Source organism: Amblyomma mixtum, chromosome 3, assembly GCF_055824585.1.
Source record: "Amblyomma mixtum isolate Tamu chromosome 3, ASM5582458v1, whole genome shotgun sequence".
Taxonomy (NCBI): Eukaryota; Metazoa; Arthropoda; class Arachnida; order Ixodida; family Ixodidae; genus Amblyomma; species Amblyomma mixtum.
This window is the reverse complement of record NC_143014.1, coordinates 224,430,033-224,448,439: the sequence shown is the minus strand read 5'-3', so window position 1 is coordinate 224,448,439 and position 18,407 is coordinate 224,430,033. Positions and strand designations below refer to the sequence as shown.

The 18,407-nt window shown below is 43.4% G+C and overlaps 1 protein-coding gene across 11 annotated transcripts in view; it reads right to left on the bottom strand.

The window, feature by feature from the left end:
* Positions 1-18,357, bottom strand: part of LOC149353829 (RNA helicase MOV-10-like) — a 34,452-nt gene extending 16,095 nt beyond the window's left edge. Inside the window, exons 1-8 of one of the 11 annotated variants that reach the window (XM_089582868.1) lie at positions 18,064-18,357; positions 17,408-17,541; positions 14,116-14,347; positions 4,836-5,104; positions 3,647-3,706; positions 1,413-1,535; positions 372-531; positions 76-219 (exon numbers count right to left, since the gene is read on the bottom strand). In XM_089582868.1, the coding sequence (XP_089438994.1) occupies positions 76-219; positions 372-531; positions 1,413-1,535; positions 3,647-3,706; positions 4,836-5,104; positions 14,116-14,347; positions 17,408-17,541; positions 18,064-18,075 (1,134 nt within the window). In that variant the 5' untranslated portion in view covers positions 18,076-18,357. Of the gene's footprint in view, positions 1-75; positions 220-371; positions 532-1,412; positions 1,536-3,646; positions 3,707-4,835; positions 5,105-7,528; positions 7,734-14,115; positions 14,348-17,407; positions 17,542-18,063 lie in introns of those variants that run through there. The other 10 variants (XM_089582869.1, XM_089582871.1, XM_089582872.1 and 7 more) reach the window with 10 other exon arrangements.
* Between the last annotated feature and the right edge of the window lie 50 nt (positions 18,358-18,407).

Genomic DNA, 18,407 nt, shown 5'->3' with positions numbered 1-18,407 from the left:
TGATGCCCGCCGGCGTGCCGGTTACAGTGCATGCGCACACGCATGCACAGCCGCAGGTACCTGGTAGGTACAAACCTGGGCACTGCGCTTCTGCCTGCTCACGTCTGTTGCCGCGAGCATGCGCTGACTGGCTCTGGCATGCTTGGGAGTGCAGGCATGTACTGCAGGGTCTGGGCTTTTGTTGCGCGCGCATGGTGGTGCCAGCCCGGAGGAGCTATGCTGAACCAAAACCACACACAGCACGAGTTCCAGAAATGCTATTCACTTGGGACAAATACTTCCAAGATTTTGAATACCAAGCATTTGGATCTAATCGAATATTTGCACATGCCTACTATTTATGGCTTAGTGAGCAAGCAGCCCACTGTTACCTTTAGAGTGTACAACTTGGACTCTTCACTTTTGATGATGGGGACGTCAATCATGTCATAGTTCCGGACATCAGCGACCACATGAGCTTTCTCAAGGTTGAGAAATGTAGTATAATACTGGTGGTAGTTCTCTTCAGATAATGAGGACTTCAGAAGCTTTCTGGAAAGAGAAAAAAAAGTGGAAACGAAGGGGAAGGGGAAGGGGGGGGGAGCAATAATGCTTTGATGAGTAATGCGAACTCGCACATCCACCTTCAAATAGGTGATATGCAAAACCCCTTTTCTACTGGAATAGCATTCACTGCGGATAGTTGGACAAAAAAAATATAAATAAAATCAGTCACTTCAACTGTTTAGTCTTTCTCTGAAGCATGCCGGTAGACATGGCAGGTGCATTCAAACTATTAATAACAAGGAAACATGAGATACACATTCCCTGCAGGGTAAACAGGTATGTGCCATGTAGTGCTTTGCTGTGCCACATTCAGCTTAACTGCATGCCAAGATTATGTACCAGACTACCACCTGCAGGAAAGTTTGCTAGCCTGGCAAGCAACCAAGAATTGCCATCCATACCAAGAATTGCGGCTATGTACAAGACTAACATGAGAGCACTGCCAAGTGCCAGGAGCTCAAAACATGAATTTTTCACTGTGAATGTATTAGACTTTACTTGCCTTGTTCAGAACACAAACAACTTTCCCAATGAAGCTATTGCTGTGAAAATTATGCCATTTGTAGTCTATTCAGACATGCTACAACTTGGCCATCGAAACTTCTCCAGTAGTTTAAAAGGTGATTAACTAATTTATTAAGCTAGAAGGAATGAAACAATACTGCAGCAAAGTGCTTGTGTGCCATTTTTACTATCTGTAGCATTCCTTTTTTTTCTGAACTTGGCACACATAAGCAGGGGCATTCAGTATATAGTACATATTTTCCACACCCACTGCACCAAAATGGCCACAAGCACTATTCTGGAAGCTGCTTTCAGGTGCAAGTCACACAAACACACAAGGTTTTCAATTTAGCCCGACTTACTTTGTCTCATCAAGAATAGCTCTCCCGTCCGGCGTTATGTTTTTCCAAGGCTTTAATCCATGCAGGTAAATTTTTTCAAATATTGCAGATACCTTGTCAAAGGATGGGTCATCTTGATGCCTGCTGAAAATGAAACAATTTGATGCTTCCCTTTTCGATTGCAAACTCAGTTTTAAAGAGAAGCTGATAAGCTTAAAAAAAGAATATAGTCATTTGTCTATTTACTCAGCACCTTTCAACAATTTTTTCACGTACACACTGTTGGTTCATACACATGAAAAGTTTATACAGAGATCACTTTTGGTGTCATCATTAGCTTGGTTTTTGATGGAAGAAATAACAAGCTACCGTTGACAGTAAGCTCAGACTTCAGGGGATAGAGGTCATCCCCTTGAGCAGCTGAGTGAGGTCGAGCAGCTGAGTGAGGTCGAGCAGCTGAGTGAATTAGTACTTCCATCTGCCAGGAAAGGACAGAACTCACAAAGGCCACCAATAGACTTTCTCATAGCTTCCCCAAGTAGACCAGTGACAGCCATCTACTCAGCTCGCTGAGCTTGATTTGTTTCGTGATTTGGGTTCACCAACAATAACTTTACTTCTCTACTGCACACGCCAGATTTGTACTAATGACAAATGCACTGGTGTGCTGCATGAAGCTAGTCCCACAGTTATCTCTCAAAACTTGAGCCAGCAGCTTAAAGAAAAGAATTTTTCAAAGTATGCAGGTTACTCCATACCAAGTTGACCACATCCAGCTCTGAGGCTTTCATTCAAACAGGCACATTTGGGCAATGTTGACTTGACACAAGTTAGCTGGACTACAAATCGTTATTCACAATGTTGAGGGACTCAAATATGTTTGCTTTTACAGTCTCACATTTCAAGGAAAATCATGGATGACTGTGACAGACTAGAAGGATTTAGTAAGTATGAATACAAGTCATTTTATCAGAGAAGCTTAAAAATCACAAGAGAGAACAAGGTGAGAGAGTTGGTAGGTAGCCACCTTGGAATGAACGGTTGAAAACATGGATATGGCAAAATGTGAATAAGAGGCAGGAGATGCACATGTCCTGAAAGCCTCATTTTGTTCGCACATATTTCATGCTGTACCTTCAAATAGAAGGGCAAGAACGAATGCTGCATCCAAAATTTATCTATTATGTCATCCTTATGCCACCTTTGTGCCAATAACTTGACATAGCCTTTTACTACATGCTGCAGTTGAATGAAATGCCATTTTTTAGTGTTACTCAGGCTCTGAACAAGTACACAGTCTAGATTAGTGATACCAAACTGGCACTGTCTACATTAGTGATACCAAATCAGCATTACCAACAGGTAAAGGAATGTCGTGATAATGCTTACATAGGCACGATTTTAAGTTAGTTTACTGTCCTGTCGAACAGTAAGCCAGTTGTGTACTGGCAAGTGCCTTGAATATGGCAGCTTTGATCTCTGAATAACTCTTAATGCCAACCTTGCATGCAGCATGCAGCTGACCCCTGTACATTCACAATCACACAGACAGTGGCAGTGCACACAGTGAAGCCAGTTGTGTACTGGCAAGTGCCTTGAATATGGCAGCTTTGATCTCTGAATAACTCTTAATGCCAACCTTGCATGCAGCATGCAGCTGACCCCTGTACATTCACAATCACACAGACAGTGGCAGTGCACACAGTGAAGTGTCCTCTTCTGGCATCATGACAGAAAAAAAAAAAAAAAAAGTACCTACTGAATTGTATGAGATGAAACCTTTTCTCCTGCAAAACTGACTGAATAGTTAACACGAGAAAAATTTTTGCCTATCAAAGTTTTGAAGCACTGTCTCCAGCAGCTGCCGAACCTCTGGTGTTATTTAGAGTTTTATGCACACTACTTTGTGTTCCAATGCCCATTATTCTTCCCCAAAAAACATCCCTCTTTGGAAATTATTCAAATTAATTCTACCGTTGAATAACAGATGTTCATACCAACACATCTGCCATACTTTGAATGTATGTGTTCCAAAGTACATGAAAGAAATTTATAGACTAGTGTATCAATCTTGCATACGTGTTCAATGTTTGGGAATCGAACACACCTGCAACTACAGTGCAACCTCCTTATAGCAAACAAGTAAAAAATAATAAAACAGTTCGCTATAGCAAAAATTAATAATATAAAATTTAGGTCAAAACGTGCGCAAGAGCCACGAAATTTAGTCATTGAAGAAATATGGCAATCCTTACTAGAAAAACGGAGAGACATTTTCCCAGGTTTTGGCAGCGTTTCGAAGGCGCTTGCAGATTCTCCAAACGCCGAAAAAAAAAAAAGAGCACCAGTAAGGTTAGCTTCCCTACACAGCACCACAAGCGCAGGTTGAGCGCCGGCTTGGTGGCTTCCCCGCATCACAGCTGTGTCGCGTGAAAAGGGGTACATGAGAGTGAAAGCTACCGCCGTTTTCATCACCTCCGGGACAGCCGACATGAGCGCAGGATTATTACTACAAGCTTACAACCACCAGCGCTGCTGCTTCCAGGGCACTATCTACGGATGCCAGACGCGTGAACGCGTGCTGACTGCCAGACTGCACAACCCACACACCGCTGTTGGCAAGTGAGAGATAAAAGTGCAAACCTTGGCACAAACGCTTGCCGCATCACCACCAGCCACTCGTGCCGTGCGGCAAAGCCTACCGCCAGCATCCGAACGGGCAGTTTGGCGCTAGGGAGTTCGGTATATACGTCTCGTGGCCAACCGAATTCGATATAAAAATAGAAATTGCATGCGTTGTCAAAGAGATTTATGAAGAGTTCAATATAGCCAATAATTCGTAATATACGTGTTTGTTATACTGAGGTTTGACTGTATTAAATATAAGCCATTCTTAGTAGCACCTGCCACAGTGTGCGTTCTCAAATGGGGTAACACGTTTAGACTTTGCACAATAAATGCTGATCTACTGAGAAAGTCATGAATAAACTAACACTGCTCCTTCCGAACATTTGAATTTGAAATTAAAACAACTTGAAACATGCTTGGCAATACTTATAGTTTAGAAGAATTTCTATTTGGGCTAGATGGTTCATTGTACTCGAAAATGGAAAAGATTAGTCAGATGAAGTGAGCGCTTGTCCTAAGTCATTCTTGAGCCGTGTGTGTGTTTTTCGGCGCTACTGTTTTTTCCATTTTCGAGATTGGCAATACTTATTCGACATCCTTGGAACAGAGAACACAAAACATGCCAGTTTTTTTTTTTTTAAGCTTCCAGCTAAGATGAGAACATGATTAGAAATGCCACATTAAAAACTCAAACTCGCTTCCGAGAAGGGGATTAGAAAAATGCCATACTCCCTAAAACAGAGTCATTCGATCAATGAAAAGACTTCTGAAATGTGAGAGAACCTAAAAAAACAAAAAAAAATGCCATTTGCACACCTTTCAGTAAGGCTAACAGGAATGATGCGCTCTGCATCAGGAAGCCTGCAGAAAGGCCGACTGTACTTGCAAGGCTCTTGGGTCTTGAGGACATTGCCGTCACTGGGATCTTCATGACAGGCAACCTCCAAAAAGCGGACAATTAGGAAAGATCTCTTTTCAGGGGTGTCCTCCCGAAACTCGAAAACGAGCACTGTTCTTTCCACACCTGCACTCTGGGCTTTGCAGGAGACACCGACATCATGCACTGCGCCCGGAGAAAGGTGCACCTTTGGGAGAAAACGGAAGGGAAAAAAGGTTTACTTGAGGGCCAACGAGCACTTGGCTACCAGCGACTAAGCAATGAAAAAGAAAAAAACAAGAAAAAAGAACTTATCGGGAATAAAACAAAACTTATCTCTCTCTCTCTCTCTCTCTCTCACACACACACACGCACGCACACGCACACGCGCGCACACGCACGCACGCGCGCGCGCGCACACACACACACACACACACACACACACACACACACACACACAACAATGCCCCTTTCCCACATATGCTTCAACAAATATTACCTCCAGCCTGTTTTCAAGACTCTTCAAGAGAAAGCGTAGCATAATCTGAGTACCAAAAATCTAGCACTATGCCATTAGAGCTATTGATGAGCCACCAGTAAGCAAACCATGAGGCATCTCTTCAAACCACCATTTTATGCTGGCTATTTTGAGTGAGCACTGCGTTCACCAAGAACCTGAGAAACTATGGTACGGTCTATAAAGCAGTTAGCATGACTAGGCTGAATTGAACATAGATGTTCGAGGTATTACAAACCAGTTTACCAATCCAAGGTTATTTTGAAATAAATGCCCTCCCAGCACAATTTCTCTACAACTCATCGCAAGCGTGCTATCATGTGTACAGGTCATCACATAAAAAAAATTGCACTCACACTCAATATCACATTTTGTCACTTTGATCAGTTTCATGTTACTTCAGAGGTAATGAACACCGCGAAATAAACACTTACATCTCAAACTGTCTGCATTCTAATGTGCTGTACTATCGTGCTCAGTGTGACCTGCAAGGCACACACGGCAGTAGGAGCTCAGTTCTCGAAGCAGACTGCCAGCCCAGTGATGCTAGAAATTGATACAGTTAGCCTTGCATACAAAGAACAAATTGTACTGAATATTTGTCCAAGCTGGGTGCTCTCTGTGAAGGCCTATTGATTTACTATAACGTGGAAACCTCAGTAGGTTCATGTCGGACGCATTGCACGTCATATTGAGCGTAACAGTGCCTATAGTGCCATCAACATGAACTATTAATAAACCTGCAACATTTTTACATGTAACAAAGAGAAGAAGACAACAAAACCTCACTTGCGTTACAAGGTTTATCGGTACTGCCAGTAACAATGCATGCCGCAGAATGAAACTAATGGTTTAATGCTTTTGCACTCTAAACAAGTTACCGTGTGACCTAGCACTAATAAAATGAAGCGAACATATTTAAACAGTCATCAAAATTTATCAAATAAGCAAAAGTGTTAATTGAGTCTCCTGAAAGAGGGGTTTGGTCTTGCCTTTTCTTTGCTGCTTACAAACAGATTGACTGAAGTAAACGGCGCATGCAGCACTGCTTCAACTTCTCTCATGCAGGTATTCATAAGGGCGCCAATACAGTTGTACATGAACACCACAAGGCTTATTTTTACTAAGCAAGGTGCAAATGCAGTTAGAACAGTTGAGCACACTTCGTTTACTACCTCAACTGTACATATTAAAAGCATTACACAAGTAAGAGGCAGACAGGAGGACCATCTGACAAGAGGACCATTTGACCAAAGCTGCACACCCCTTCATGTATTATGGAACACATCATGAAGTCTAAACTGCAGAAAGAGCAGCTGAAGCTTCTCTGGGTGGTATGTGCCTCTAGTACTAAGTGTATGAGGTAGTACGAGTGGAAAGTGGATGCTGTAACATCTTTTGCTGCATTCATTCTGTACATCATTTGCACTATCATGTCATGCTATGCAACAAGGTGTATCTAGAATAAAAATGTTATAAAAAATTGCTGGCAGTTCTTCACACTGCCAATTAAAGAAATTTATTGTCCAATTTACTTTTGAAAACCCTGTTACTCCACAAAGCTCGAACTGCTTCCATTTTTCAACACTAACACTGCAAAACCATACATTTTTCAGTGATAACAGAATGAGTGCACGGCTATAGATAATACCTTTTAGGGGACTGTTCACCGGCTAGAAAAATGCCGATGAAAGATTAGAACAGCTTGAACATCTGCAACAATAGAGATAGTCTTTCATTCTTGGAAAAAGAAATCATTAGGTCTAAGTTCAAGTGAGTATGCAAGTATGTGAATGGGTTTTTTCGGTTCAAACCGAAGAAAAATAAAAACTGATAAAAGTACCCCAAATTGAATTTCAAAATTTCGGTTTTTACCACTGAAGGTCAGTATCCTTGACATCCATGCCACAGAGGTCTGGCTGTAGAGTAGGAGTTACACTCAAAGGAGAAAATTAACAATGTGCCAATGACGAGGGCATAGTGAGATGGTGTACCATTGATTTAAGTGGCATAGCTCTGCGTTTCGACGTATTGCTCTGCTACCCTACACCTCTCTGCATGCTGAGAGGCTCCATGTAGTCACCAAACATTGTCTACTAGCATAGCACTACTCACTGTCATCACCCAATTAGGGAAGTTTCTTGATTAAGCAGGTTTGTCCACTGCATCCAAGGATACTAACTTGATACCAAGTATAAACGTCAAAGAGTGTCATGTCCTGGCTACCAGAACGGTTAAGCAGCAGTTCCATCACTAACATAAACACGCAGATCACGTGTAAACACGCAGATCACGTGATCACCCACCCCTTTGCTTGACCTAGTGCAACAATCTGGCAACCCACCTTTTAGAAATCAACTTCCACTTGTTTCACCACTGTTTCATTATTCAACTTCCGTAACTTTTTTTTTACTGCTGATGTCATTTCCTTCTACAAGAACAGTAAGTGTTTTAGTCATAATTAAAGTCCATTTTTACATGAATTGCTGGCAAATTGAATGCTCAGGCAGACACTGCCAAAATAAAGTAAGTGAGTTTTGTCCACACAGGAACATCACACTATACACTAGGAAAAAAAACGCGATAATTTATCCTAAGGAAATATATCCCCCCCCCGCCCCCCCCCCCCCCCCCCCAAAAAAAAGTATTGTGGTCAGAAAAAAAAGCCAGCCAAATTACAAAAAAAGTCCAATCCCTATATACAAGACATAAAGGACTCATCAAAGTTATTGACACAAAGATTTTGGAACCAAGGATGCCCAGTAACTCATAACACAGCCTTTATGGAAGTCCACAACTGCAGTTCTTTCTGGCCACGTTGCTCTAAATGTTTGTTTAGCTGAACAGCTCACGAGCTTCAGTTGTTATTGTTGTGTCAGCAAGTGAGCAAGAATTTCTTTAACATGGCGATTTCAGTGATCCTACAAAAAAGTACTGCTGCTAAGTTCCATGAATGAAAAATGGAATCTATGTCTTGCCCACTGTGACCATTAAGTGACGGAATGAAAGCCCAAAAGTGTTCTGTGGTTCCAGCTATTTGATAAATTCTGGATGTCGAAAGCATACATACAGAAGCATCAGCGTGTAATGTCCTTAGACACTTCCCACTCCCTCATTCACCTCCCAAACCCTGATGCTTCATTGCTTTTGTATGACAGGCCATAAATAAAGCTGGCATCGCGACTGCACACAGGAAGACCAGGCTTGCCAAGTTTGGCACAGCTACTTACTGCTCTGCACAAATTATTCAGCACACAGTTGGGGCACACATATTGCAAAGCCACAGAAAATAACCTGAACCCGCTAGCATGACGGGCATACACCCAAAACTGTCAGAATTTTCAAAACAATCCATTTGACAGAAAATTAGCGGTCTAACCCGTGCTACGCCTGGATTATTCCACTGTAGGAATGCATGCATGCTGACCCATGTTCTTTTGCCATAAACAAAGTACAGTTTTTGGGGAAGCTTACTTTTAATCACGCGCCAGCCAGTGCACACAGGCTCATTGGTCTAAAAATACCAGATTTTTGGCCACCTCGCAGACAAGTGGCGCCACCTGGTGCCATCACCGCAATTCTTGTTTGAACAGCTGTGTACCGCGCGACGGCAGCAATCCTTGGCACCAGGGTGCACGCGCTAGAAACTCTCCCAGACTAACAATCTTGTGCCTTCACAATGTCGTTACTATAGGTAGTAATTAAAAAAAGTTAGTACTGCTTCACTTGACGATACTTACAACAGCAACACACGAGAATTTTTGAAACTCCTCCGAGTCTCACTAGAGCACCTATGGACGTCCTGTAGACTTGGTGGATGGAACCGTGATGGACAATGGGAGTTGAAAACGTAGCCATTAAATGCATTCCTGCATTAATATCAATGTCTTCACATTCTCTCTCCGATTACTACCATTCTTGAATGTGCAGGTAATGCGAGCAGTGTTACACAAGTTTTTGTTGCACACCATAAAAAAGAAGGAAGGCAGCCTGAGAATATACCTGAGAATTTACCATATTAGCTCTACCCAGGTTGGCTTATGCAAATTATGCAGGTTGGCGATGCAAATAAGGCATATGGTTTTTATTCTCTGTATGGGACGTTGCAATGCCTGAAAACCGTAAGAGACCACTAAAAATGTAATATTTCATACTTTAATCCTCTCCAGAAATGCTTTTGGACTGATGATAACGAAACACAGTGGCAACTTTCGGCAGCAGAAATGAGGTGGCAACCAGGATGGGCCCTGCCTTTCAGATTGGTTGGGCATCCAGTTTGAACTTTGTTCCCTTATGCTGGAGAAATTTAAATATCATATCTTTTGACTGTTGCAAGCTTTTCGCATAGGAAAAAAACTGGAAAGAAGCAGGGGAAGTGAACAAAAATGATAAGAACACTAGGGGCAACACTTTCCATTTCGCTTCAAAAAAAAAAAAAAGGGGGGGCGGAGGGGTTGACACACTGCAGCCGAAAATGTGCAGGAAAGCCGTACAGGAGACAGGGTAGGGGGGAAACAGGTGGTAGCTTTTCCCATCCTACCATGGCCAAAGGGCGTCGCCCCTGCCCTGTCAGCAGCATGTATCTGGAATGACACCGTCGTCAAGATGCATGGCTGAGGGCTGCCCTGGCAAGGAAACAACTGCATGCAAGCTTGCGCTAGGGCAGCAGAGGTACAGTAGCCACCCTACTTTCGCTAGGTACGTGCAAGGCACAATTCTGATTGGCAGCATGCAGTCTCTGTACAGGGCAAATGAAATGGGTCAATGAAATGAGTTTACATCTCAACTTTTTACTTCAAATTTTTTAATTGGAATAACTTGTGTGCATGCTCAGTCAATTTTTTTTTTGTTGCTGTTGTCTGGAACACATAAGGAATCCGTTTATTCCTCTAACAGCATTTTTTAAAAAACGAGATTTGTACCAAAATAGTCTTTTTTTTTTTTAACCTCGGGATATAGTGATATGCTTAACTCTTTCCTTACCGCACCCACTGAGCATTGTTAGACCCCTAATAATGATTTCGCACTCTGCCTTCAGAACATTCCGCGTTGCTTACAACCATGCTGCGTGTCTAGCTTGTAGACAAAGAACTGAAGTCTCGTTTCCAATGTAGTTTTCTTTTTTCTCGCAAGGCGGCATTTTTGTAACGCACTGCGAAGACGCGGTACCGCGCTCATTGCCCGCTAAAGACTATTTTGCCGCTCGTCTTAGGAGCCTTCCATGCTGCTTAGGGGCACACTGAGTCATCTGATGTATAATTAGACAAATAAAGTTTCGTTTCCAATGTACTTTTTTTTTCCCCACAAGGAGGCATTTTTTTTAATGTGCTCCAAAGACGCGACATCGTCGAAGTCGCTTGGCAGCCCCCGCATGCCATACACGTGCTCTAAAACATAGCAAATCTCAGGGTTCCGCCTCGTCTACGATTGATTTTATTGATGCACTGAGCAGCAGAGTCTGAAGATACTGCTTTTTCGCCTGGGTTCAATTCTGACATCGACGACGACGGAAACCTGCCACGAGCACAGGCAGCTGCGCTCTGGTGCTCGTTGATGTCCATTAAGGTGTTAGTCAGAAAAATCGGTAGTTTAAAAAAGCAACCCTGTGCCCCTACAACAACCCACTTATGCATGCCAAAATTGCTGCTAAAGGCAACTTTGTCAAGTTTCTAAATATCCTCATGTTGTAAGCATGAAAGTTTCACATATGATCTGCAGCAATCTCTGAGAAGGTTGCCTGACACAGTCACAGCAGTGGTGACAACAAATGTCAATGCAGCCTAGCTAAATTACATCAGCCATTAGGCAATGGCTCCAAGCAAAGGTACTGAAGAGCCAGACATGTTCAACTCTTCAAAGCAAGCATACCTAAATACTGCAAAGGCCACCAAGCTCAAAAGAAGGAAATAATCTCAAAAGAGTGTTTGGTCTACATTGAGAACTGCCTTCCCAGCTTTATCTGGTTGAATCTCACAACCGTGCTCCACATGCACCATCACTACCCAGCTGTTTGGTTCATGTGTTAATACTGAAACTGAAGTAGCTGCCTCTCTATGGCACTATCCTGATGACAAAGTGCAAGCTCCTGCATGTAAGTACCTCCACTTTCATGGCGAAAGCCTTTAATGCCTCATCGTTGTCTACAGAAGGTTGTCAGCAGAGGTGTCACGCTTTTCTAGTCAGACCAGAAAACAAATCCTTGCGCACAATGGGATTCGAACCTCCGTTCCACAGCCAAGTGTGCTAATGGCTACGCTACTTCCTGCCAATGCATATGTAGTTCTCCTTGTCTAGGACGCTGGAGAGTGTTTGCAGAAAGGCGTCGAATCAGACGGATGCCTCCCAAATGCCCTCCACTGTCTCCAGCATTTAGAGGTGCACTGAAGAGGAATCTGAACTCGTCTTTATGCCACGGGAATTCAACCTACACGTTCCGAGCATTCTTAAAAACTTCGTTTTATTGCCCTGTGTGGCCGATTTCCTTAATTAAATTGCATTAACGTCCGGCTCCCGCCTTTATTTTTTTAATCCTCCCTGTAAGGTAGGCGGAGTCGACCAACGCGTGGAGTGCCTTTCAGCCAGCTCCGTGGAGGCTTTGCTTTCACTTTATTTTGTTTTTTAGGTTTCCGTGAATAAATAGTTTCATTCGCAGATAACATAGCCGCAAAATAAGCCCGCAGAAATAAAAATACGCGCGGACTATTTGCTTCTACGGATTACTACGTATTACTCCGCCGATGGCAGAGTGGCAAGCCGCCACGGGACTGGCTGAAAGGCACTCGACGCGTTGGTCGACTCCGCCCACCGTACGGGGAGAATTAAAAAAAAAAGACGGGAGCTGGACGTTAATTCGATTTAATTAGGGAAATCTGCCACACAGGGCAATAAAACGAAGTTTATAAGAATGCTCGGAACGTGTAGGTTGAATTCCCGCGGCATAAAGACGAGTTCAGATTCCTCTTCACTGCACCTTTAAGATTCACAAACAACTGTGTACTTAATTAACATCTTAACCACACATCAGTGACACAAGCAGCAACACCGCGCTAAAGGCTTTCGCCTCACCGCATTTTAGGCCAACAAAGTGCCCCCTGAATTTTCTGATGTAGCTGCATCTGCACAGTGCCTGACAAGCCAGTTAGTGGCACAGTGCAAACAATAAAAACACAACCAGAATCTATTTTAACAAGAACATTAATTCTGTTTACATAATGATCACATACAGAGGGAGCTCCCTAAATTCCAAGACTGATGTGAAACCACCTATGCGTGCCCAATGTGCATGAGTAAAACTATAAGAGTATCGGTAGCCTGCTGTGACCATGATTCCTGCCATGCACTTTTGTGTCTCATCTGAGCTGTGCTCACTGCTGCATAGGTACTCATAGCAAAAGACAGACTAGTTCCAGTGGGACTAGCGAGGTCACAGTGTGAAGTCTGCAACTGGTGTCCCCAGTATTATTATAATGTAACTTTTGCATTATTCTACTGCACAAGGTCTACGTAAAGACACTGACTGGAAAATAGACCCCTTGCACTCAACAAGCTTCCCTTCATTCTACAGCAAAAACTATTGTGGCTAACACACACGGGGGCTACAATGGGTAATTAGTGAGAATCTTCAGCATGGCACATCTGAAGTGTGCTGTAGATATAGCAGATCTGTTCTTTCAAAAGCTGTAATTGTGGGAACATTATTGTTAAGACCCTGCACTGCTGTAGCTATTATCTGCTTATACTCTTACTGTACAGAGAAGTACAGTTACTAGTCTGTGCCAATGTATATACTGCGTGCGCTATAGAGTGACAGAGTGCACACCCTAAGCTATCAGCCCATTCTTTTCATTGCTTAGTGAACACCAAAATGTGTGACATACTAGTTAGTGGAGCTTTTTGGATGCTTCCTGCCTAACTGCACATACTTGTTTGACAGATATGGACTGAGGCAAGCTAAGTACAGTGACCACAGGCCTAGTGCTGAATAAGTGGTTCTCAGAATGTATAGCAAGTGAATTACTGCCAGGAGTGAAAAGGACGAAGAGAGAACTTTTCAAAAGGCTCCGGAGGAAAAGTTAACCACACATGTGCTGCCATTAGAGATGGAGAGCCGAGTAATACCTACACATGGCGACAGCTTTCCTTGGCAATGAAAAGAAAGGCTACAGGGGCCGAGTGTCCGTAACCGTATTATTCCGCCAAATAGTTCAGCCACACAATGGTGCGCCACGGTGCCTGGCGCACTGCATAGTACCTTCACACTACCACTGGAATAGCTGGCGCCATCTATGGAAGCTTCTTGTAACTAGACATGCTTACAACATATTTCTTCCGGCCATGTATTATCGCCTCATTCGGTTAGTGCTTAAATAACTCTGCAGTATGGAATAAGAATCAGGAAAAGGCTTGTGAAATATCAAACAAAAAACACTAACAGAAACTTAGTTCACAGTCTGTTTCAGACAACGCCATAGCTTTAATTAAAACATGGTTTAGATGATGTAGTAGTCTCTCAGGAAAAATTTGTGGTTTTCAGATTCAGTTGTCTTTATATCAAGCATGAACCAGCTGTTTGAAGATATTGGTAAAGGCAGGAACGACACATGGTTGAGTGCACAAGACATGATGGTGGCCATGGAGGGGAATTTGGAAATAGGAATGAAAAAGAAGGCAATAAAATCAAGGAAGAAAATGAACACACTCACATGCTTTTCGATGTCAGATGAGCTGTCAAAGTCCTCAAGATGCACATTATTACTTGGCTCAAGCAAAAAACAGTGCAGCAGAACACCATTTTCTGATGCACTTGAAAGCTGCACACGCATTTTGTGCTCAACCTGCTTGAACAACTTGGCATGAATGGAGACAGAGAACTGGCTCTGACTGGCGGTCAAACAAAATACCGAAATGTTGCACTTGTTACGCAGCAGTGGGCCCCTATGTGAAGAAAAGCAGAAAACAAGTTACATTACTTTAATAAGAAAGGCTGCTTTAGTACAGATAAGCAGATGAAGACAGTGCTTTTAAATGCCATAAAGTGCACTCCATTTCAGTAGTTAATTTTCTCGGCTATAAAGTTTTTGATAAGATGAGGCAAGTGTTCCAGCCAGTAATGTATAGTCAATGTGCCCCAAAACTAAATCCCCTCCCCAAGTTAGTGGTGTGCTGAAGCAACTGCCTGAAGAACTAAATTCCAGTGTGTACCAGATTTCAATCAATTCATTGCCAATTCATGGCACAATAAACAAAGCTGTCTGTCACAAGCCGCCTCCTAAATACCAGTCATAGACGGGAGAGCCCCTTCGCACGTCGGGCATGTTCCGACAGGAAACTCTGAGCAGTGACGGGGCAGCTCGAGGCCCTGACAGCCGCACCGCGCAGCCCTGGAGAAGGGTTAAAAAGGCGGGCTCGTCCCGCTGACGGGCAGTGCACTTTGGGGAGATCCAGTCTCTCGGGTGCCTCCCGCGGAGCCGAGCGCCCGCCGCCCATCAAACGCGACCCTGCTACAACCACCTCGCCGTCACTCGCCTCCACCGAAACGAGAGAACTCTGTCGCATTGAATGATCCATTCGCACGCATCTGCTTTTTATCGTTTTTTATGGTATGCCCATACATTCTACACAGCCTGTACACTTCTAGTGCTATCTTAACCTATTTTTTTTGTATCCCTGTAATTAATCTTGTAGCTCTGAGCTAATTGTTTGTGCCATGTTATCCTCGACTTGCTGAATAATAAGGGAGTAATTACTCATTGGCATCCACCCGAGCGCAGCCATACGGCTACAAAGGAAAGCTGTACAGCTTTCTCAGAAACTTCGTAGTTAAAGAAAAATTCGTCCTGGTCCGGGGTTCAAACCCAGGACCACCGCTACACCGGAGCAGTCGCTCTACCAATTGAGCTAACCAGGACGGCAAGCTTATGGTAGGACGAGAGCGAATTGATCAATAACTCGAAGTGGGAACTGTGTTGGTCAAATGTTTAGGGGAATCCCCCAAGGTGGAGTAGATTTGTAATAAGGGAGTAATTACTCATTGGCATCCACCCGAGCGCAGTCATACGGCTACAAAGGAAAGCTGTACAGCTTTCTCAGAAACTTCGTAGTTTCTGAAGTAGTTTCTTTTTTCTTTAACTACGAAGTTTCTGAGAAAGCTGTACAGCTTTCCTTTGTAGCCGTACGGCTGCGCTCGGGTGGATGCCAATGAGTAATTACTCCCTTATTACAAATCTACTCCACCTTGGGGGATTCCCCTAAACATTTGACCGACTTGCTGAATTTGTTAATTTCGCTTTTATGTAGCCAAAGCACTCTTCTTAGTATTTCTGTTTCTGTTTTAGACTTTTCCTTCCAATATAAATACCCAGCTGTTTTATCTGTACAAGCCAAAGTTTTGAGAATTCCTTCTTTCAGTCCACCGGACGCGCGGATCGACTGGCCTAATGAAATTATGTGCCATAGGGATCCACAGTGGGAAAGCAGGTAACCGTAGAGGGGATCCGCGCCTTAACCTACCCAAGGCGAAAGTTGCGACACTGTCCTTTCGGGAAAAATGAGGCTGAAATACAGCACTTCTAAATTCACATTGGTTATGAACAAATTTTATTATGATCTGCAGCCCCCTTGCTTAGCTTTTCCCTCTGCTACTACAGGGACCATGAACACCAACATAAAGCAAGTCCTGATATACGGATTGCATTTCATGAATGCTGAAGATGCAGACTGCATAGAAAATAGGGCGTTGCAGAAAATGGCATGAATGCAAGAACCAGTTTTGACTCACTACATGCTTTTCTGCTTTACAAGTAACACCAATTTTATGACAAGCAAGTTAAATGGCTGTGCCTTGCACGTGTCCACAAATAAACACTCACAAGTGTAAAAAGAATGACACTTTGTTGCGGGAGGGGGTGTTTTTTTTTTTTCGGGTATATGGAGCGCACATTACCAGAGGCATAAAAATGGGGGAATAAAATTCACAGCGGTACCCAGGGAGGGAGCTGGAACGGTTTCCAGTATCATTACGATGTTTCTATGTCAAACAAGAGTTCCCAGTGGCTGGCACAAATGTTGACACTTCAGCAAAAAAGAAAAAAAAATGCTGCCAGTAATTTAGCCAAAAAAATTTAGATACGCTTAAGGAAAATCCAGGGCATTTCTATTTGCAAACTGTTGCGGATGAAGCTTAGGTCCACCACCATGCCCTGGAGATACAAAAGCGCATATCATATGGAAACACAAGGGGTCACCAAATCCAAGGAAATGTTTTGTGCAGCAGTCAACAGATTATAGCAACTTCTTTGGGACACATGTTTTACTATTAGAATGCGTTCCACGCAAGACAAATATTACTGGAGACAAATGTGTCGAAAAAACACAAAACAAAGAGAAATGTCATGGGAATTTGTTGGCAGGTGTGTTGCTGCTCCATGACAATGTGCCAGCTGAAAAGTCACACAAATCACATCAGGAAACGCAGCTTTTTTCATGGAGTAACCATCCACCCTACAATCCAGACCTGGCTGGCTCCCAATTACTTTCTTTCATAACCTGCACAAATTTCTGCATGGGTGATATCCTGATGATAAAGCAGTCAAAGAGGTGATAACAGGGTTCCTACAGGAGCAAGAAGCCTCTATTCAAAGGCCATCCTGTCCCTAGAGGCGAAGTGGGATAAAAGTGTCGAGGTCTCGGGGATTTAAAAAATAGCAAGATCAGTTTTCTCAGAAACTTTATCTTCATTCAGGTATATAACTGATCACTCGCAAGTGTTGACATCGAACTAAGCGTTGTCTGCAATTGCCTAAATCATCTGATGAAATGTAGGCAAGCGCCACAATCAAATGTATGATCAAACAAACCCAAATTGGCGAGAAATATGCGAGCAAATGAGCCGGCGGTCTGACATGCATTGGTGCCGCAAAAGTTTGAACATGCAGCAAAATACACCGCAAAATTCGGTGCGGCACTTGGCGATCCACAGTGCGTCTATTTACTCACTCGTTTAGCCACAGACATAACTTGATGTATTCCGCTTTGTGCGCTTGGCTCTTAAAGTGAGCACGCCAGTCCTCAACACATGCCAACCGCAAGCCACATATGCGGCAATCCAAGTCCGCAACTCGGCTGACATCCTAAAAAATGAAAGAAGATGGTTTATGGTTTATGTTGGTTTAACATCCCAAAGCGACTCAGCCGTAGTGAAGGGCTCCGGCAATTTCGACCACCTGGGGTTCTTTAACGTGCACTGACATCGCACAGCACACGGGCCTCTAGAACTTCGCCTCCATAGAAATTCGACCACCGCGGCCGAGATCGAACCCACGTCTTTACGAAAGTAAAAAGAGGCAGCGAGTGAGCCACTCATGACACTAATCAAAACTGCATGTTGTCGTTGCACCATAGGTTGCACTGCATTGCCACTACAGTCCGGAAACCGAAACTATGAAATGACTTTTAGCCCAGTTTTAAACTGCACGGTCAAACTACAAACCAAACTAAGACCAAAACAAACAAGTCTCAAGGTCTGTGAACACGTGCACGAAATTCAATAATTCACGACCAAGCTAACTAGCGCACTGCAAACATAAATACTCGAGAAATGTTTGTTGAGCTCCTGCACACCACACGCCAAAAACGAGCAGAAACTCACGAACCGAAGAGTCCATAATCCCTGCTAGCTCGGCTCATCAATGTGGAAATGCTGTTGATTAAAAACTCGATGGTGGACACCGTCGCGATGAGTCTCTTAAGAAAACGGGCATGCAGCATTCGAGCGTTCGCGCTCGTGCTTTTGTAGCTTTTGTATGCTTCGGGTGTTCTTTGTCTGTCTTGCGCTTCTTGCTGAATGACTGCAGAGCCGCACAGCGAGCAGCACGAGCGTAACCAATCAACTCACAAGCGTCATAAGTTGTGCTCCAGTGTTTTGAAAAATCTCACATATTCGATATTTAAGCCTTGTAGAATCTCTGCAATATTTTAAAACTGTTTTTTTTTTTAA